The 20902-nt window shown below is 33.8% G+C and overlaps 8 protein-coding genes across 8 annotated transcripts; 3 read left to right on the top strand and 5 right to left on the bottom strand.

Moving 5' to 3' along the window:
* Positions 1 to 3763: 3763 nt before the first annotated feature.
* On the top strand, positions 3764 to 4740 carry RO3G_06364 (uncharacterized protein; the record flags this gene model as incomplete). Its single annotated transcript, XM_067660954.1, has 4 exons — positions 3764 to 3861; positions 3919 to 4185; positions 4262 to 4569; positions 4628 to 4740. The coding sequence occupies 4 exons, from the start codon at positions 3764 to 3766 to the stop codon at positions 4738 to 4740; spliced, it is 786 nt and encodes a 261-aa protein (XP_067517055.1).
* A 740-nt stretch (positions 4741 to 5480) lies between these two features.
* Positions 5481 to 8840, bottom strand: RO3G_06365 (alanyl-tRNA synthetase; the record flags this gene model as incomplete). The annotated part of the gene is made up of 12 exons (XM_067660955.1): positions 5481 to 5621; positions 5677 to 5849; positions 5891 to 6044; positions 6092 to 6186; positions 6244 to 6427; positions 6476 to 7038; positions 7236 to 7535; positions 7587 to 7663; positions 7730 to 7824; positions 7878 to 8265; positions 8330 to 8588; positions 8651 to 8840. 12 exons carry the CDS (start codon positions 8838 to 8840, stop codon positions 5481 to 5483), a joined length of 2619 nt encoding a protein of 872 aa, XP_067517056.1.
* A 266-nt stretch (positions 8841 to 9106) lies between these two features.
* RO3G_06366 (uncharacterized protein) lies at positions 9107 to 10064 on the bottom strand (the record flags this gene model as incomplete). Its single annotated transcript, XM_067660956.1, has 2 exons — positions 9107 to 9788; positions 9841 to 10064. The coding sequence occupies 2 exons, from the start codon at positions 10062 to 10064 to the stop codon at positions 9107 to 9109; spliced, it is 906 nt and encodes a 301-aa protein (XP_067517057.1).
* A 375-nt stretch (positions 10065 to 10439) lies between these two features.
* RO3G_06367 (uncharacterized protein) lies at positions 10440 to 11031 on the top strand (the record flags this gene model as incomplete). The annotated part of the gene is made up of 2 exons (XM_067660957.1): positions 10440 to 10681; positions 11004 to 11031. 2 exons carry the CDS (start codon positions 10440 to 10442, stop codon positions 11029 to 11031), a joined length of 270 nt encoding a protein of 89 aa, XP_067517058.1.
* A 540-nt stretch (positions 11032 to 11571) lies between these two features.
* Positions 11572 to 11985, bottom strand: RO3G_06368 (uncharacterized protein; the record flags this gene model as incomplete). The annotated part of the gene is made up of 2 exons (XM_067660958.1): positions 11572 to 11795; positions 11850 to 11985. The coding sequence occupies 2 exons, from the start codon at positions 11983 to 11985 to the stop codon at positions 11572 to 11574; spliced, it is 360 nt and encodes a 119-aa protein (XP_067517059.1).
* A 634-nt stretch (positions 11986 to 12619) lies between these two features.
* On the bottom strand, positions 12620 to 12987 carry RO3G_06369 (uncharacterized protein; the record flags this gene model as incomplete). The annotated part of the gene is made up of 2 exons (XM_067660959.1): positions 12620 to 12806; positions 12851 to 12987. 2 exons carry the CDS (start codon positions 12985 to 12987, stop codon positions 12620 to 12622), a joined length of 324 nt encoding a protein of 107 aa, XP_067517060.1.
* A 2700-nt stretch (positions 12988 to 15687) lies between these two features.
* On the top strand, positions 15688 to 16744 carry RO3G_06370 (uncharacterized protein; the record flags this gene model as incomplete). The annotated part of the gene is made up of 4 exons (XM_067660960.1): positions 15688 to 15844; positions 15981 to 16451; positions 16506 to 16573; positions 16628 to 16744. 4 exons carry the CDS (start codon positions 15688 to 15690, stop codon positions 16742 to 16744), a joined length of 813 nt encoding a protein of 270 aa, XP_067517061.1.
* A 365-nt stretch (positions 16745 to 17109) lies between these two features.
* On the bottom strand, positions 17110 to 18506 carry RO3G_06371 (uncharacterized protein; the record flags this gene model as incomplete). The annotated part of the gene is made up of 4 exons (XM_067660961.1): positions 17110 to 17253; positions 17303 to 18050; positions 18101 to 18367; positions 18418 to 18506. The coding sequence occupies 4 exons, from the start codon at positions 18504 to 18506 to the stop codon at positions 17110 to 17112; spliced, it is 1248 nt and encodes a 415-aa protein (XP_067517062.1).
* Positions 18507 to 20902: the final 2396 nt, after the last annotated feature.

Genomic DNA, 20902 nt, shown 5'->3' on the forward strand with positions numbered 1-20902 from the left:
ATGCGCAAAATGCGCAATATTGCATTTTATTGAATTGGTCTTCTATTCAAACATTCTTGTTTTCGGTAATTTCAGTGTTGCTCTGGTTCCTTTTGTTGACCACGCAAAGGAGTGTTTCATATTAATATGGAATGTAACCTCGTCAATGAGTACACAAATGCTAGCATAGTCTATGTCGGTTTCCATCCATATCTTCACCCATTGGAATCTTTCTTCAATTTTCTCGGAATAATATCTTTCAAACGAGTGAACGTGATCTTTCTTGAGGCTAATCCTGTATTTTTTGGTAGAGCAATCTTTCCAATCTCCGGTTCAGCAAATTGTTCGGTTAGGCTTGCCATCATCTGATTCAGCAAGAGCGAAGGGTTTTTGTCTAAATTGTCTACCAGGAGCTGCTTATGCTTTTCTCCTAGAATCGCTGGTTTTTATTTATGCCTACCGTTTCCTGTCTTTCTATGTATTTCATCTTGTGGGTCTTTCTGATCTTTTTGTGCCCAATGCTGCGCTATATGTGGCCTGATTCGAAGTTATAATGCTGCAACTCGGACCGTTATCCCTTTCTCATACACCAAATAAAAAAGCTTTTCTTGTTCCGTATCTTTGTAGTGGTTGTTCAATGTACAGCTGGACTTCTTTTTCAGAACATCATCTTCAACAGATTCAGTGTTTTCCCTCTTTTTTTATTTTTATTTTTGTGGCCTTCAATGGATCAGGAGTTTTGCTTTTGGATATTCGTTGTAATTGGTGACAGATTCGATTGGGTACATCACGTCACCAACGTCCATATTCATTCGAAATGTCTTTTCCGGTTTTATCCTGCATACTGCCACATCCATTATAAATAAAGGTAGCCATTTATTATAGATTAGTAGAAGTGAAAAAAAAAAGAGCTACGACATAATATATCCTAGAGACACGTTAAGAGTAACTTGGGTTCAAAGCAAAAGTTATTTTAGAGATGCATGAAATTATATGCCAAGGGGTCAAAGTCCCCTAGTGAAGTGGTCAATTTCTTTCTGCTGAATTAGTCGTACGTCTGGCAGCACTAGTTCCAATTTCCATGGTCGTTTTCTGTTTGTTTATTCGTGGGTTTAAGCCCTATTATTAAAAAAAAATGTTTCTTATGATGACCAGCTAAAAATGTGGCATCCGAATAAAATCCTCATACACAAAATATATATATATATATATATATATATACCAAGTGTTTTCCCGTCATGCGCAGAAAGTAAGTGAAAAAAGTATAATCTATGGAAAGGCCCTTTCTAAAGTATTGTCGTATAGCAATCATCCAGCCAAAGCACTTTATCTTCTTTCAGGATTTATTAATAAATAAGAGTTTCTTTTAGTCTGTACTAGAACTATGGTAGCATCTTTGTAACGTATTAAGAGTTTATTGCGAGTAAAAGTCTCATAATTTTTGAAATTACTATAGCAAATGCAATTTTAAAATATAAAAACTGGTTTGTCTGTAAGTGCTCATATCCAAATCACAGTCTTACTTATAAGCTCCCCTGCACCTATCCTTGAATATATTTGCTACAAATGCAAAAACTCGTTATATTTTAATGATTATCTTTCTTTCTGGTCCAAATTTGGTATTTTTTGTTTTAACAACATATACATTATGGTTATACCTAAATAAGCAGGTGATCGCCTATTTCTTCATGATGATAGTAATAGCAAAATTCATTTTATATATATATATAAAAAAAAAAAAATTGTATGACTGAAGTAACTATGACTCAAAGCAAATTTATTTTTAAGCTTCTTCATTTAAGATAAATATGTTTATGCAATCTATTCTTATTATCGTAATGTTTGTTTCTAAAGCACGTCTAAAAGCAATGGGATAAATTGTTATAATTCAATTTTGCCGTAAAATAAAAGAGGGTTTAAGACAAGCTTATATTTAGTAAATCCTTTCCGTACTATTTATTATTACATGTTCCTAAAGGTAGAGTGTTGAGTATCCTTGAACTTTAAACGTAACCTTTTCTTTTTTCTTTGTCCCGCCACGTATTCTTGCTATTTTATAGAAAAGTTGTATTTGATCTCATTAAATGTATTAGATGCAGGCTCTTATTAGTAAACACCTTTGTATTTTTTGGTGTAAAAAATATGCACCTGTACTTAAACTTGTTTTGTTTGTTTGTTAGCTATTAGTAGTCATTCTAAGACAAAGACAAAAACGAATTTTCATCTGATTTTATTACATTGAAATTTCACAGTTATTTTATGTTTTTCTAAATAAGATAAAATACTCTATATGCAACGATTTAAATGTAAAAGATGGGTTTTATGATCTGATCTGAAGTGCAATTAATACTGATTATAAAAAAAACGACACCCGATAATGTTGTCGGGAATAGTTACGTTTGAAACATAAGGATAACGAAGAAAGAGTCATTACTGATACCTGCATCACTTAATACATAGTATTTGATGTTGACAATATTACCAAATGTTTAATTTGTCTGTTTCATTCAAATTTATATCGCATTTAATGTTCCTCGTTTAATAGATACATACACAGCACAGACACTAATTTTATTATAGTCGTTATTGTCTTTAATTACTTGTAGTTCTTGAAATATTATTACGCAGATGCCTATCTTGTTTATATCCTGTAAGCAATCTTTTATTAATATATAAACGAAGATCTTTTTATTTTAGTAAATCACCGCCCTACTCAAAGTCGTAACGGGGAAAACTTTTCCCTGATTTGTTGCGAGCGTATTCTACCGATTTTATATAAAGAAGGAAACTCAAGATATTCCACTTGCTTACTCTGTTCTTTCACCTTTCTACTTATTAATGGAACCTGCATCCAAAGTAATCACAAATCATTCAACAAAAAGTTATATAGAAAGAGAGTTTCTTGTCTCTTTAGACAATAATGGCCCAGTAATTGGACCCACACTTGAAATCATTGAAACAATAGATAACCAGAATGAGGATACATCAAAAGACTATCTTCATCCTCGTCACTTCTCAACATTAAAGAAAAATGCCATCTTATTTATCGTTTCCATTGCTGGTGCAATGTAAGTATGCTCGCTTCTTTTTTTTTTTTCGGTGGCATGTACAAAGAAAAGGCTTCTCAAAAAAAGCTGATTAGGTCACCTATTGGGTCTACGGTTTATGTGAGCTGCACTCGTACAGTTTTAATTGATCGCTCATCAATTATTTTTGTAGTATCCGGCTATTCCTTCGATGCAAACATATTTTCATACAAACGATACAACGCTGAATGCATCTTGTAAATACACACTTGCTTTGTTTTTTATCAAAAAAAATATGACTCTTATTCTATTTTGTATAGTATTTATCTTCATATTTTTTACCGCCTTTTTTGTAAGTACTCTAAAGCTTTGTGTTTGCAATGATTTGAGGGAACCTTTTTTTTTTTTTTTTTTTTTTTTTTTTTTTTTTTTTTTTTTTTTGTGGGGTGCTTTGCAACTTAGCCTCTTATTTGGGCCTCACTCGGAGAACATTTTGGTAAGGCAATTATACATAAATACTGCATCTATTTACTTATTTTTCGACATTGATTACTCTTAGGTAGAAGAATTATATATCTGATTTCAACAGTGATAGCTGTGGTCGGAAATGTTTGTTGCGCTATATCTATTAATGTACAAATGTTTATTACATTTCGAGCAATTAGTGCTATAGGTTCCTCTGCTGTACGTACACCATATAAAAAAAAAAAACAACTGATAAAATAAGTTTATTTTAATCTGAGAATTAGGTGTTATCAATGGGCGCAGGTACAATCGCTGATATCTTTGAATCCCATGAACGTGGAAGGGTGTTTGCTTATTATACTCTTGGACCCCTTTTAGGCCCAGCCTTTGGGTAAAAAAAAAAAAGGACAGTTTCATGAATTCTTTTATTGATAAATTTCTTTGATAGACCTATCATTGGAGGATACTTAAACCAAGGGTTAGGCTGGAGAAGCAATTTTTGGTTTTTAGCTATATTTGCCCTTTGCATTTGGATTGCTATCTTCTTTTTGTTACCAGAAACTTCAAGATCATTTCCTACTCAAGAGCCAAGAGAAAAACAAGGCGCCCAATACATAGAGAGGAAAGCAAAAATAAGGACGATAAATCCATTGCGCGCCTTAAGATTATTATTATATCCAAATATAGCTTTGGTCGTTGCATATGTTGGCGTGTTGTAAGTGACACCAGTATTTACATCATTTCTAATACTGACACTACCCAATAAGGTTTTTCTTTCAATATTTGAACAGTGCTGTTTTCACAAGAGTTTACACTAATCAATATGGGCTAGATTCCGGAATAGTAGGTGTATGCTATTTGCCTTATGCTGTTGGTGCAATGATAGGTGGAAATATTGGAGGTCGAATCTCAGACAAGGTTTACAATAAGCGTGTAGCGAAGGCTAAGGAAAAAGAAGAAGATATATATCCTGAAATGCGATTGAGCGGATTAGTTTTAGGATGTGCATCCATTATCCAGTTACTTTCTCTGGTTGCTTATGGTTGGTGTGTTCAAAAAGAGGTACATTTTGCTTATGGGCTTGTCTGTCAATTTCTCTGTAATTTATAACTTTTTTTAATACCTTTGAATTACTTATCTTTTTGTGTTGCTTGTAGATGGTTCTGCATTTATGCTACCAAATGTAACAGCAACTGCTTATATGGTAGATTCTTTTCGAAAGGATGGTGCATCTGCTACGGGTAAATTAAGAGAAAAAAAGACAAATTAAATGTATAGCCTGATAATTCTTTCAAATAGCATGCAATAATTTTGTTAGATATGTTATGGCAGGAATTGGGTCTCTAGTTTCATCTGATCTTGAACACGTCATGGGGGATGGACCATTATTTACATTTGGAGGTGCTACGATTGTACTTTTTACTATAAATATATACTTTGTTAATAGATATGCTAAAAAGTGGGCTGCTCTTAAAAATGAATAAAACCAGCCAGTTTATTTTATTGCTCTTTTCTATGCTCATACCGTATTTCATGAATTTTTACTTAAAATACTCATTATTTATCCAACCATATACTAACACGCCATGATAGTTACTAGAACTGTATTATTATGTCATTGTTATTAACTTACAAATTGATACTGAATACGTAACCAAGTAGCTAGATACTAGGTTGTACCTGAATTTAAATACATGATATAAAAGCTTTTGACGAGTTTTGATGAAACACATCGTAATAAAAGGAAAAAAGCTAACGAAGTGATTGAAAAAAGTATTTTATGCTTATCATATAGCATATTGGATTTTAATTGTATACTTCTATTGTGTGAGTAATTGATACGGGCACGCGGCAGTAATATGAACATGGAACTATATTAGCATCAATGACATACTTGAATGTAAGAAAATGGGTGCAAAAGATAAAAAGATTACATTTTTACACGAAGGATACTGCTCAATGAACATTTGTTTATTATTATTCTACAAAATAAGCATGTGAGAGGGTATTTTAAGTACATTTTTTAAAAGCTGGCAAAATTTTAGAAACAATATCTTGCTCACTCTTCACTGGTTCCGCTAAATGACCTTGTGCCATTTCTTTTTGTCCTCCACCACCACCTTTAATATGTTTCAGTAACTGCCTTAAAACCTATATGGAATATTTTTAATAAAACCAAAACCATTTCAACTAGTTTTTCTCTTACCGAATTAGCTGTTTCTGTCTTTATCTCTGATCCATTCAAAGATACTAAAATGGTATTTCCATTTAACAAGACATGAACAGATTCTGGCTGCTTTTGTTTCAATATATTAGCGCGTTTTTGCATAAAGCTTGCATCCAAATCCGAATCGATTAAATGAATTTTGACATCAATATCTATAATACGATCATTGTTACTTTGTGTATGTATTTCTTACTTGCTTTACCTTTTATTTTAGATTCTATTGGTTTGTTAACGGATTCTCCTGCTGAGGCTAATTTTTCAGTCATAAAGTCAATACGCTTTTGAAGGTCTTTCGTATTCTGCAATAATTTTTCTAGTTTTCCAACCATGTCTTTTGTTTCATTCGCCTAAAAATGATTCTTAACATTTTTTGTTCGATTTAAACAAAACATACTCTTAATAATTTCAAAGCATCAGGAATAGGTGAATATGTCTTTCTATGCCATTTTATACACGACGTTCCAGCTACCGCCTCAATTCTTCTTGTACCTGGCATATAATTGGTGAGAAGAGCTTTCGATTAAAAAAATTATCGACTTTTTTTACCTGCTGCGACAGAGGTTTCATTTAAAATTTTGAATGGATATAGTTTTCGAATATCATCTACATGTGTCCCTCCACAAAGCTCTTTACTGATGCCAGGTACATCAATTACTCTAACTGTTTCGCCATACTTTTCAGTAAATGCAGCCACAGCACCCGAATTAACAGCATCCATCAGTTGCATATGCTATAACATATAAGCTTTTTTTTTAAGAAAAAAAGAAAAAAAAAATACCTTAACTTGGGTCTTAGCACCACGCAGAGCAACGTCGTTAATCCAGTTTTCAATCTCACTTAATTCTTTAGGTTTCAAAGGCTTTCCGTACGTGAAGTCGAACCTTAGCTTGGTGGGCTCAACCGTTGATCCTGCTTGAACGATATCATCTGAATGGAGTATTTTTCGCAATCCAGCGTTCAAAAGATGGGTAGCGGTATGATGAATCTCTACGCCTTCTCTTCGCTGAATGTCTACCTTAGCTTCAACAAGTTGACCTTCTTGTAAAAACTTTAAATCCTGTTTTGCATTCTCCTTATTTATTGGTGCTATACATAGAGCAATTCCTCCCTCATAAGGTTGCACAACATCCGTTACTTGCCACTCGCTTTTATTGGCAAGAGTAATTATTCCTTGATCAGGCACTTGACCACCTCCTAGCCCATAAAATGGGCAGGGATCAATGGCCAAGTAAATTTCATTTCCTTTTTTTGAAGGCTCAACCGCAAGGATTTTAGAATGCTGATGCAATAAACTATGGTCATAACCTGTAAATTGAGGCTTGATATTCAAATGTCTCCATTCTAAGTACACATTCTTTAGCAACCTAATTCACCTTTTTCTTTAATAGTGCATTTACCAGAAAGTTTTGTTTTATTCGCGATGCTATCCGATTTCCAAGACTCTCTTCCTGCCAGTTTTTGCTTCTCTTGTAGTTTCTCTACCGCTTTTGTGCTTTTAGATCATAGCCAGCTAACTACATTTAATTGTTTTGCTTTACCTTTTATATCTACCGTCCAACCTTTTTCACGAGCAATGATAAGCGTCAGGTCAAATGGAAATCCATACGTGTCATATAATTGGAAAGCGATATGGGGTGGTATTGTTTTTGCATTCTGAAGGTCTGGTTGACTAAATACATTTTCTAATAATGACATGCCTCTACCAAGTGTTGCTAAGAACGATGTTTCTTCATTGGTAATGATACTGCAAATAGAGGATGCACGGCTGCTTAATTCTGGATACAAATCAGGAGGAAAACTCTTTAAAAGTGAAGGATACAAGTCGGATAAAAATGATTCTATCACGCCAACTGTTAATACAAGCATTCAACTATGAGTTATTTTTGTACCATTAATGCCTAATTGCTTAGCTGAACGAAGAGCACGACGAATGATACGTCTCAAGACGTAGCCACGACCAACATTGCTACAACATGATAAGCCAATTTTTTAACAAATGAAAGCTTTTTCCTTTTTATATTTTTATCTTTACCTTGGGATGACACCATCGCCAATAAGGAAACACATTGCTCTAAAGTGGTCTGCCACAATCTTTTCGTGGGCGCTTGGATTGACGCTTTCAGAGCTCTAAAATAAAGAATAGATGAGTATAGAATTCATAATATATATATGTATATAACCTTTAATCCTCTTGCTTTTAAGATGTCTCTTAACCCATCAATCAATATTTTAAACTGATCCACTTGATAGTTGTTCTGTTTATTCTGAAGCACAGTAAGCATTCTTTCTAATCCCATGCCAGTATCGATACAAGGGATTGGCAAATCTGATAGTTTACCCTCTGCATCTCGATATTTTTCCATAAATACTAAATTCCAAATTTCCAACCAAGGATCCTCGAGTGATGGATCTTCAGTGTTCCAAAATATCTCTGTGCAAGGACCACATGGCCCTTCGCCTTCTCCCATTGACCAAAAGTTGTCTTCAGGTCCACATTTGACAATCATGTCATCAGGCAAGCCTTGCTTCTTCCAAAGCTCATATCCTTCATGATCTCCTTCCAATACACTAATGTAAAGTTGCATATTCTTTTTAGTGCTTTCTTTTTTGCAAAATATATAGATCTACGTACGTCACTCGTAGTCGATGAATAGGTAATTTCAGCTCATTCAACAAGAATTTCCATGCATAATCAATGGCTTCAGCTTTCGTGTAGTGACCAAACGAGAAATTGCCCAACATTTCAAAAAAGGTATGGTGACGAGGTGTATAACCGACATTGTCTAAATCGTTGTGTTTTCCACCTGCTCTCATACATTTTTGAACACTGGTTGCACTCTTGAATGGTGCTGTGCTTGGCTTCAAGAAATATTCTTTAAAAGGAACCATGCCTTTTTGTATGAAAAGAAACCTTAGTGGTGTTTTATTATTATTATTTCCAAACAGATCTTACCTGCATTAGTAAACAGTAAACTCTTGTCGTTTTGTGGAATAAGGCTTGCACTTTTGACATGGACATGATCTTGTTTCTCGAAATAGTTAAGGAATCGAGATCGTAATTCAAATGAAGACAATTGTCGTAAAGAATGTATTTGTCCTCTTGGCACAATTCTTTTAGAAAACAAAAGTCTTGTTTGGTTCATGTAAAGAGCAGTAACAATAAAAAACAAAATACAGAATCTGACAGGGTATTCAGGGTAAGTGCGGAAAGCAAAATTTACTGTTTTCGTGTTACACTAACTCAGTGGACAAGTAACTTTATTTTTACAAGCTTCGTAATTGTCCCTAAATGATGCATTAATGATTTAAATACTATTATTGAATGTTTTAATTTATTATTCTAGTAAGATGGCATAGAAATCAGGTGGTATATTTTATTTATTCCTTTATAAATGATGAGGGAATATGTTTAATCAAGGTTGCTTATAATAGAAGCAATATGACATGTACTTGAATGATGAATTGGCAAAGAAGGTGATGGTTCTACCATCTCAGAAGCTTCAGATGATTCATATCTTGTTTTCTTAATTTGTTTACTCTCTACAGTATTCTGTAACTTCTCTTCTTTTACACGTTCGTTGGGATGTAAAAGAGTGAAAGGATAAGGATATTTATTGAACCCTCTTCTATTTATCAAAGGCTTATGTTCATAAAATGTGAATTGAACTGATTTCTCCTTATCAATCACAGCAGGGGTCAGTCGCTTGGGTAGTCTTTCTAGTCCACTCATGTGTTTTAGCATACGTGATGCAGCAATGTTGCAAAGGGGTGTGGGAATACTGTACTTTATTGGCTGATTTGTTGTAGTCTGTATGCGTAAATCATTATGATAGTTTGATAGATGTTGGTCAATTGTCAGTGGTTGATTAAAAGAGTTAGATTGAATTTTTTGATGTGAAAAGAGCTTTGGTTTTGGATATTTTCCGTCATTTGTTGCTTTGGTTGGTGCTTTTTTTGATCTTGTAGACATATGTGATTTGTAGTGCTGCATCATATTATCCTGACGAGAAAATCGAGACTGACAACCTGGAAAGATACACGGAAAGTTTTTTTCTCCTGTGTGTGTGCGAAAATGTCTTGCTAAATGGCCACTAACATAGTGAAATTCTAAGGGCACATACATTTAATTTCTTTATATTTTACCTTGAAATAAATGCTTTGCTACATCCTGATTCTGTACAAACATATTTGCGTTTATCGGAAGTGGTATCCAAAGTATCATTGTTATCCGATGGTTTGTGATCACTTTGAGTTTCAGATGCTTCAAAGTCAAAAATAGAGCAGTTATCAATGCCATTCAATAGATTAATATGATGCCCGGAGGAGTTTGGTATAAAAAATCTAGATTCTTTAGAAACCTCGATCATGTTTGTACGAAAAAAAAGAAAGAAAAAGAGAGAGGGAGAAGTTCTTGCAATGAAAGTTTCAAACTACATTTGTATCTCCGCATCGGAAGCAATCACATCTGATTTACTTCCAAGGACCCTTTCTAATCCTAGAACGTTACTCTTATCCTGCTAAAACAACTTCTATGTACTAAGCATACAGTGAGATATATCTATAGCATATTCCTTATTATACTAGCTAATCTTGCCAAAATGGATATTATTGAATTTGTTCAATGACTTTTTTTAAAAATATAAACTCTATTTAAGTCCAGAGTAGACCAAATTTAATGGTAAACAAAGCATGAGAAGCTAAAAAATTGCTTAAAAGCTCAAGAGCAGAAAACGAAAGACATCATGAAGGAGAGGAAAGGATCAAAGTATTGTTTCGTGGAGCCAACCTATAAAGGGAGGGTCCGTATAACTATAGGAGGGAGCGGAAAGGAGAGGCGCAAGGTATTGAAGACCACCGATCTTAGACAGCAAACGAGCGAAGGAACTCCAGGTCAGCGATTGAATGAAGAAAATGAAGTCGTCGGTGTATACGTAGATATGGATGACATGTTGCTTTGCCAAGGAATGGGTTTGCCAATGACAAGGTTAGTGAGCATCTTCAGGCAACCATCATAGTCTCCAACATATGTATCGATTGTGTTTAAGGGACATCATAGGTAGTAAGAGGATAAGATTGATGCAGAGGATAGAACGACAAAGGGAAAGGACTTAGAATGTCGACTGGCTAAAGTGATCTCAGTGTTACTTTGGAGGTAGGTAGATTTGTATTTTTGAAGCTCTATGGGGGAGAGAACTGTTAAAGAAGGCAAACTTCGGAAAAGGGGACCAACAAAGAGTTAAAATCATTGAGAAGAGCAGCTTTTGTTTTTTTGCGCATTAAATTTTTTATTTGCATATTCTTTAAAGTATAGGTGTAAGAGCCAAGCATAATTAAAGAGCAAAATCCGCAGCGGTGTCGATTCTGAAGAACACTTTGGCTGGCCTTGACCCTGCCAAACTCCCCCTGGTCCGCGATAGGGTTTTGTGGCATATTGATGAGGCTAAGTGCAGAGCGAGAATAAAGCGGAAAGATAAATGAGCCGATGAAGGTTGACAAACGCCATAAACAGAGCTTATATATCAGTAATACCTTTTATTGTATTTGCCTGTAAGCCTCTCAAGGTATTGTGCTAAACTTCAATTTAGGATCTTAATCAAAGCAAAATTCAATACAAAAGAACAAAAAAAAAGACTACTGAAGATAATCAGGTTCTTCAAATATCTGGTAGTTTTTTTTGTTGTTGTAATAGTCATAGGACCTTTTCGAGAAGAAAGGTTAAAGATAAGAGAGATGATAGGCTTGGTATGAGGATAGTCAACACGCGTATACAATTTGTAGCTTTGGGTATTTGAATCCCATTGACAAGACTTAAGAAACAATTCGGATGTATTCACTTTGTCATCACACATATCCACCGTCGCCATCCACTCTCCATTAGACAAAAAAGGCCACATACATTACGTGGGTATTAACAATCTCCTTTTCAGCAGCACGAACAACACTGTTAATGGGTACCACTTCTAAATCCATCACATGACTGCCTGCATTTACATTATAAAATTGTAAGCTTCCAGGAACTTCATTCATAACTACGTGATGGTTACGAGTCTCAATCACAAGGTCATTTGTAAGAGGATTTGAAGGATGATGTACTTGAGCTATTATAAAGAGCATTAGAAACGATTTATGCTAAATGAAGAAGGAGTAATTACCATACTGACGGTCTTGAATGACTTGTTCAATGGTCTGTGTGATACTGTTAACTAAACAAATTGAGTTATCATCCAAATCAACACAATAAAATCGATTATTAGGAGAGATTGTGATGAAATCGATACTTCCGCCCATTCTAGGCTAGAACTGCTTGTGGCCTGTCTCAAGTTGCCAAATAACCAAGACTGCTTCTTCGCCCCCAGTCATCAAGTAAGAGCCAACTGCCATGAAAGATAGACAGCGAACAGGTGAATGGTGCCAGTGATGTACGGATCTAATATGATCATTTGAATCCTCTGAGTTGTAGTTTGCAATATGTATAATTCTTCCCGATTGATCGCCCACTACCAAGACTGGCCTGTCAGGGTGAAATTTAAGTACGGTGAGGTGTTCGATAAAGACATGTTGAATAACTTGTGTTGGGATCACATTTTCCATGTCTTCATTCACATATCAGACATAGGCTGAATAGCGTCCGGCAAATGAGAGCCGCTTGCCATCCTTGTTTATATCGATTGAAGTATAGTTTTTAAGCGAATAAATACGATGAATTGAAGGATCTTATCCAAAGGTATAATGGTATACAATTGAATCATTTTCTTCTATAAATGAGTATAAATTAACGATTACAACAAAACTTTGCTTTTTCTTTACCATCGTTTGTTCTCACAGTAATATAAGCATAGTTTGGGGTTTTTTGTGACATAACCATAAAATTAACGGGTGATTTTATATGATATGTCTTTAGTTAGATGTTATCATTATAATCCTATAACTTAATCGTTCCATATAAACTATCTGTATACAGCTGGAGATGATTCTTTGAGTTTAATATCACACAAGTCACTTTATCTGAATGTCCTCCAGTTGAAGGTGATTGAGAAAGGACTTTGACAACAGTACCCGTAGCTATACTGTATACCTTGACACTTGAATGTACATTCGTAAAGAAATATCTATGGTTATAGTTATTAGTATTTGTTCTATACCTTATTTTTACTTTAAATCTTTAGTAAATTCGACTAGATATTGTGAAATGTTACCATCAACATTTTTTGACAAAACGATCTTTTTGGGTGCCTCATTCTTTCTTGAATTCTCGACAACAACAGTCTTTTTTGTATTAATTGAAAGCATGATCTATTATGCGTTGTTTTTGATCGATTAATGATTGCCCTCCTTTGTCGATTCAACAGAAAATTTAAGGTCGTTTTATAAAAACGTTGATCTGTTACGTTTTTCTTTTTCTTTTTTTTCTTTTTTTTCTTTTTTTTAAAAAAAAGCAATGTTAATTGAAAAAGTCAATCCTATTTTTTGCATAAGAAGGATTTTATTGAACAGTATCAAGTACCTCGGATTTGACTAGTCACTTACAAAAGCATTTTGTAAAAAATTTCAACTTCTTCACCGATTCTCTCATACCTATTGGTTACATTCAAGTACATAAGCGATAAGAATTACCATCAGCCTAAGCTATAAAATGCTTATATGTTATTACCCAATTACTCTACTATTGATTTGAAGTTTAAATTTTGCGGAAGTTAAATTGCTTCATTTTTCTAAAAAAAGGAAAACTATAGCTTGAATTTGGTAGGCATCTAACTGTGAAACGCTGAGTAAAACAGGTACATAAACCTTCTTATGATTTTTTTTTATTCACGCAACTCTAATTTGTATTTCCAACATCTCTCACAAGTTTGTGTGTTTGAGATTTGTTTCAAGCTTTTACTTTGAGAATTATTCTGAAGTTGACCATATTAAATCAATTATAAAGAGAAAAATAAAATGTTTCCTTGTTGATTTTCTACTACGTCTGCAATAAATTAACCCAATTTCTCATTATAAAATTGAATATCTTTAACAAAAAAAAAAAGAGGTTGAGAAAAAGAAATATAAGCAGTCTTATTAATTAACTCTTCATATCAAAAATATGCATATCTTAACTATGTCTTGATGATATAATCGTAATCATAAAGATATAAAGCAAAAACAGAATGATTAAATCCCTTGAAGCTTTGAATACATTATGAGGAAATAATACACATTTTCCTTAATTTATAATAAAAAAGAGTGCTTCATATTTTACCATTTCAAATAAGCGAGTATGAATATACTTGGAAATACAGCAAAACCATATAACGTTGCGCAAGATATTCAAATAGATTTTGAATGGGTCAAAAAATCAGTGGAGAGATCTCTAGTTCTATAATACGTAATACTATTAATCTCTCTCTGAATGAAGGTTTTAAATATGATCTCATCATTCACGAATGATTGTTTTCATGTAGCTGGTATCAGAACGTTGGATTAAGCATCCGTAACATTGAATTTATTTACACAAGACTACATTTAGTAGTAAAAGCTCCAGAGTATAATATCAATTTATTTCGTATGCTAATCTGTCTTGGATTGAGTTATTCATGTAAAACATGCCTATGTCTTTCAGGACTTGAAGATGAATATGAATATAATATAGCAGGATAATGGAGACTATAGTATGAGAAGGTCATTGAATTAAAAGTGAATAAATAATGTACTTGGTGCAAAATCTTATAAACTTTACAATGAGATTTAAACTATCAAAATCAAAGAAAAGTTGTTTATATATCATAACGCCTAGCCCATTTCAACATAAAGTTTAGGATTAAGGCTTTATGAAGAGCAATTACACTCTTTCCTTCATATGGAGGTAACTTAGACTGCTAGGATGAGTATATTGTTATCAGCTTGCATCATGCTCTTTTTCATTTTAATAAAAAGCTATACCAAGTGCCGTTTTTGTGCTTGGAAAACGTGAAAAAATCTCTGCAGTGAACGAAATCTGTAGAGGAAAGAACAATATTAAGGGGTTGCATCATTATAAAGGAATAATAAAAGTTGAATTAATTTTGTGTATTTTTCATTCTCTTTTATGGCAAATATGTCTTTTTTTTGCCAATTTTTCAAGCTCTTTCATAAGGTTTTTAAGCTATAAGTATGTCGGTTTTTAATGATTCATTATTGCATAGCACTTTCTATGTTGCCCGTTCTCTTTTATTTGTTACTAACCTTTTCTCTTCTTCTGATTTCGTTCCCTGAATTTATTTTACCAGTAGATGTAAAGAAAATAACTTTTGGGAAAAATAAAGAGAGATTGTATGTAACAAGTAACGGTGCCCATAAAGAAGTAGACAATTAAAAAGGGGAAATAATTCAAAGGTATTTTAATTTGAGCACTTCTTATCACTAGGATATACACTGCTTAATTACTGTAATCCTTTATTAAGGGGTAAAACAAATTCTGCTGAGTGCATATGGCTCATTATTGTTCAAGAGGTTGATCTGCTGTCAATAAAATTAAACGGGCAACTTTATAGAATAGTGTAAACATGGTAGGAATGAATTATGTAAAGGTACATAGAACGTAGTTTATTATTAAAAAGCAAGGAAAATGAAAAGTTATATCAACTAAAATCAAATATACAACTTAATGAATCATAATATTCCTCTACTTAAAGCGATATGATGGATTTAAGTTACAAAAGTCTTATATATATGCATCTTATTTAATAGAATTAGGCTTTTAACTGATGTAACATTTTGTAAATAATAAAAACAAGGGGGGGGGGAGTAAAAACAATAAACTTTCTCTCTCTTTCCTAAACTCTCTTTTTTATGTTTCTTTATGATATTCATAACATGGATAGTATACTAGGACCTTCAATTCGTGCAAACAGACGTTTAAGAAGCTTGCATATACCTTCACCAGAAGTCCATAGTAATAGTAGCAGAAGATTTAATAGTTTAAGAGCTACCACAGCGACTAATACAATAGCCACAGAAGAAGATGATGATGATATGTCTGTTCGTATTCGACTTGTACCTAATGTTGGATCAACCAATCGATGCTTTGTATTTGATGTTGTAGATCGTAAATTGATAGCAGGGGGACCTAGTATTAAATTGGGCCGATATTCTGACCGAACAGTTATCTCGGACCGATTATCTTTTAAAAGTAAAGTAGTCAGTAGATATCACGCAGAAATATGGTTGGGGAAAGATAAAAAGGTAACATGTTAAGATTAATAAGAGAGGAAGTCTATTAATATGTAAAAAAAATAAAAAATTAAAAAAAAAGATATATATTAAAGATACAAGTTCTTCAAGTGGAACATTTGTCAATCACGTTCGCTTAACTCCAGCCAATACTGAAAGCATACAGCCACACGAACTTGTTGATGGCGATCTTATTCAATTAGGTGTTGATTACAAAGGAGGATTGGAACCTATGTATCGCGCAGTCAAGATGCGTTTGGAAGTCAACCGTCGGGAATGGATGGGCTCCTATAATCTTGCCGCATTTCAGCAGCTTAGACATCAATTACTAAACCCAACGCAATCAAAGGAAGGCATACAAGAATGTTGCATTTGTCTTTATTGTATAGCACCCTTCCAAGCTTTATTTATTGCTCCTTGTTCACATGTATATCATTACAGATGTTTAAGACCTTTGTTACAGCAAAACTACCCTGGATTTTCTTGTCCGCTTTGTAGGACATATTCAAATTTAGAGGACAGTGTAGCAGTAGAAGAGGATGAAGTATTACAAATGCTTGGCTTAGGTAAAACTCATATAAATAGCGCGTTTGACACTAAATTACATTTGCATAAAAAAGATGAAGAAGAAGGTAGCGGTGGTGGCCATCAACGTGAAAAGACCGTGTTAGACGAAGAAAATCAAGAGGTAAATGTTAAAATTGTTTTATTGTAGAAATAAAAGTATTAATTTAATTGATAGCAGCCCCCCATACCCATAGCCCAACCTCCTTCATTTTTACGAAGACAATTGTCGGAAGAAGTTCTAGCAATGACATTAGTTGGATCCCCACCAAATATAATGCAAGATGAAGTTTAAGTTGAACATACTTTGTCTTTCCGTGCATTTTTTCTTCTTTTATTGTTGGTTTTTTTTGAATACAACATTAAACCGTCTTTCATAAGGTTTTGAATCAAACATGTCTTAGAAGGCAATTCAAACCATTTTGGTATCGCTTTAGAACATTATTATACGATGTCTTAGCAGACAAAACTCAATATAAACCCAAAAACCAGCTCTACTTGTTGGCGGTATGTTTTTAAAATAAGTCATTAAATTTACTATGTAGTGAGCTTTTTTTTTTTTTTTTTTTTTTTTTTTTTTTTTTTTTTATAAAAATAAGTATTATAAACAGATATGAATAAGTTATATGAATATGTATAAAAAATAAAGGACGACCTGCGTCAAGATTGAATTGAATAATTCTCTTGGCGTTCATAAGGTTGACATAAGTTGTCTTGATGAGGCCAATAAGTTTGTTTGACTGATTCACTTTTCTCCTTTGTATAAGTGGTATCATAAACTTGAGAAGAATGGGTTTCAGAAGACTAGAAAAATAAGTTCTTATGTTTTGGTTTGTTACGGAAATAGACTTACGCTTGAAAAATAAGCAGTAGAGCTTGGTGAAGAGGAAGGAAAATAAATACTAGATGAAGGGTAAACCATAGACTGCGTAGGAGGTGGAGGAGGGAAATGACCCAAGGGATATGGAGGGGAATAGACATCATGAGGGGGAGAATTGGGTAAACTGTATGGCGGAGAAGAAAAATGTTCAGCACTACTTCTAAACCGGGTGTGTGAGTCTGCATAGTGGCCCGGACTACGACCTCTAACGACAAGCTGAGCAGATGAGCAGCTCGCGACACGAATGGGCTCTTCTTGGTTTGTGTTGGCATAAAGATTAACTACAATCTCGTAATACTGTTGTGCGGCTCGTCGCTTGCCATTGTTTGCTGTGGCTGTCTTGAATTGTAATCGTTCAAAGGTGGCAATATTTTGGTTTGAGCCTATGGAGGCCAAATGAAGGTTACCACCTGCACGTACTGGACGTGGTTGAGGAATCATCTGTGGTCCCTTGTCTCGCTTTGGAGTATGTTGTACTAACTCTATCTTTTTGTCATAGTTCGCTACACGTGCAAAGATACCAATTGAAAAATAGTCGACTCGAACCATCTCATTCCCTTTTCTTAGTAAACAAGGTATCTCAGAGCCTTGCAAAGGATAGTGTGTGCCTTGGACATTGAACGTAGCGCTGACCTGAAAATAATTACGACGATAACATGTCCAGTTTTGCTCTGCTTTAAAAAATCCTCTATCTAGTTTAGCATTAACCTGAATCTTGTAACTATGGATGAAAATAAGTATTGGCAGCATATGAGCAACAGTGTTATTTACTTGTTTGTTTGCTCTAAATTACAAATTTCATAAAATTGCTTTGTTTCTGAGAAAGTAGGGCCCATATCAAACGAAAAAAAGGTTTCTGTTCTTCTTCTTCGAACAGGACCTGATGGATTTGAATGAAATGTTGTAGTTGTAAAGCTTTCGGGTCTAGAAGGGATTATTTGATGTCCTCGACGAATTAAATTGGGTGACACTGTGGATTTTTCTGTTGAAGATAATGATTTTTCTTCAGGAAGTGGGGTTACTGGTTCAGACATGATACTGTATACAATAAGTTAGGCAAATTCAACTTGAAAAATAAATAATTTTACTCTTGTTGCATTGAACTAGATATCACAGATTTAGAGGCATCTGTATACTCATTATATGGAAAAGAAGGTAAAGACATAAAATTGGCCATGATAACAGAATGACTTAAAAGCTTGTTTCTTTTTAGAAAAAAAAAGAAAAAGAAAAAAGGTTTTTTTTTTGGATAAAAGAAGGAAAAGCGGAAAAATAAACTTGAGATTTTATTGAGCACATGATTTTTCTCTTTCTCTCTTTGTTTTACTATTACTTTCCATTAAAAGAGCTTGTTTTTGGTTTATAGAAGCAAGGATTGTAAGGAATTTTTTCATTCATTTCTTTTGTGCGTCAGCTAAAATACATTGCTTGAAGCGTTTAACTAAGCTCTAAGGAACTCCGACGTATTGTAAATAATACACGTGAATTGGTTTGGGAAAATCAGCCAAAAAGGAAGAAAAGGAAAAAAATGCCTTATTTGACAACAAAGAAAAATAAAACCAGTTTTCCATCAATAAAGTAGGAAACATTTAAATTTAAGTTTCTTATGTTTTCTGTGGACCAAATTATCCACACAATCCAACTTGTTTACAAGACAGGCTTTTATATAAAAGTAGAATCCGATTCCAGCAAAAAGATTTGAATGTATCGCTCAAGAGTTTGTTTAGACAAGCAAGTGATTTATACAATTTGTAAATAAGGATCCCAATATCATTGTAAAAAGACAAAGTGATCTTTAAAGCTTATTAAAAACACAAAGCGTCAGTTATTAAATGCTTATATTATCATTTTTAAATTATTCAAGGAGTATAATCAATACATAACAACAAAAGCAACATATGAAATGCGCGATTTTCAAGAGGCATAAGTTGTTTTTTGCTCAGGTTGGAGAATATGATTTCAAATAGAAGATCCAGTCCATGCAAATAAAGAATAAGTAGCAGAGAACATATAAATGTGGAATAAAGGGAGAAATTGACAGGCAGCAATTGACAAGAACAGTCAACAAGATCAAATTTTTAATAATTAATTATTCTATATCAACAAGCAGAAAGGACTTGAAATGATGTCAAAATTAATTAATGAACTTTGAGATCATTGTAGCCAACAATGCTAGATAATTTTCAAATTTTGGCGTTTCATTAACTGAATATAACAATGTATGCAAGTATATGCAAATGATGAAGCCAATATATACAAAGCCATCACAATACTTCAACCAAGCCAATATAGCTTAAAACCAGTACACTACAATGTCTAACAAAGTGAGATATACGAGAATGAATGTGTGTGCTACCATACATGACATACACTATATCTCCATTAGTGTAATAATGATGAAAAGGATACTAATGATAATGACACCTTCCATCCCTTACAAGTGCAACCAATACGTACTAATAGCTTTGAACCCATTCTAGGCCACTTAAATATGCTTTATTAAAAATAAACACAATCAATATAAGAAGCTTATGTAAAATACAAAAACAAGTATTTCACCATATGAATAATAACATCGTATTGAATTGTAGAAAGGCTGTGAAGATTGCCAAGAAGATGAATTAAGGAATAGAACTAATAACTTGATGATGATATCCATAGTTATCAGAAATTCATTTACAATCAACTTCCATTTAAGTAAACTAACCATGTTCATTTTTTCTGCAAACTGATTTAAATGTAAAAAGTAAATTGCAGGCTAGAATAAAGCATAGATTGGCACGAAAGATGAAAATAAAGCAATGACCATTCAAGCTTTTGTATCAAAACAAATGAAGGGTGTTAATGCTTTTTTGTAATATGTTTAAACAGAAAATTTTATTTAAGGTAAACCTCATTTAGATGCATGATATTCAATGTATATATCGCTTTCTCCCGAGGCAGATAAAAAAAAAAGAGGGAAAAGGAGGTTAAAAGCCCTTTTGGGATCAATGGTAAAAGCAATATGGGGTTATGGTATAATGGGTTAGGTGTAAAATACATTAGTTAGAGGAAGGAAATGTGTCCAATCGAAGAGTCTTTACCCGAAATAAGCCAGTGACGTAGGCAGATCTTTTGTGTAAAGTAGGTAATTAAGTTCATAAAGAATGGTGCAAGCGGTTGGGTGAGTACGCTGGATATTTATCCAGGGAATATATACCTGATCAAGTATGCGTCCTGTGCGGCACTTTTATGGTGAGGCAAGTCCATACGATGCTAATTATTCAAGGTCAATAAGGCCAAACTGGACAAAGAAGTGGGCAATAGTATTGTGAATGGGAGTGTTGAATCGCTGCAGGGCAACGCAGATTCGATGGAGGAATGATTTACAAGCACGTTGTACTTTACAGTCAATGGGTTCATTGACGAAAGCAGGGTCGCGAGTGATTGAAGGATCTAAAGGATCGAGATCGTCACAGACTGTGATGTTGAATTTGCTCAAGTGTGAACGTAGCTGAATTTCATAACCAATGTGGATAAGGAATCCGATTGTATTTCTACTAAATAATGAATATCCAGAATTCGATGGGCATT

This window comes from Rhizopus delemar, genomic scaffold (genome assembly GCF_000149305.1).
Source record: "Rhizopus delemar RA 99-880 supercont3.4 genomic scaffold, whole genome shotgun sequence".
Taxonomy (NCBI): domain Eukaryota; kingdom Fungi; phylum Mucoromycota; class Mucoromycetes; order Mucorales; family Rhizopodaceae; genus Rhizopus; species Rhizopus delemar.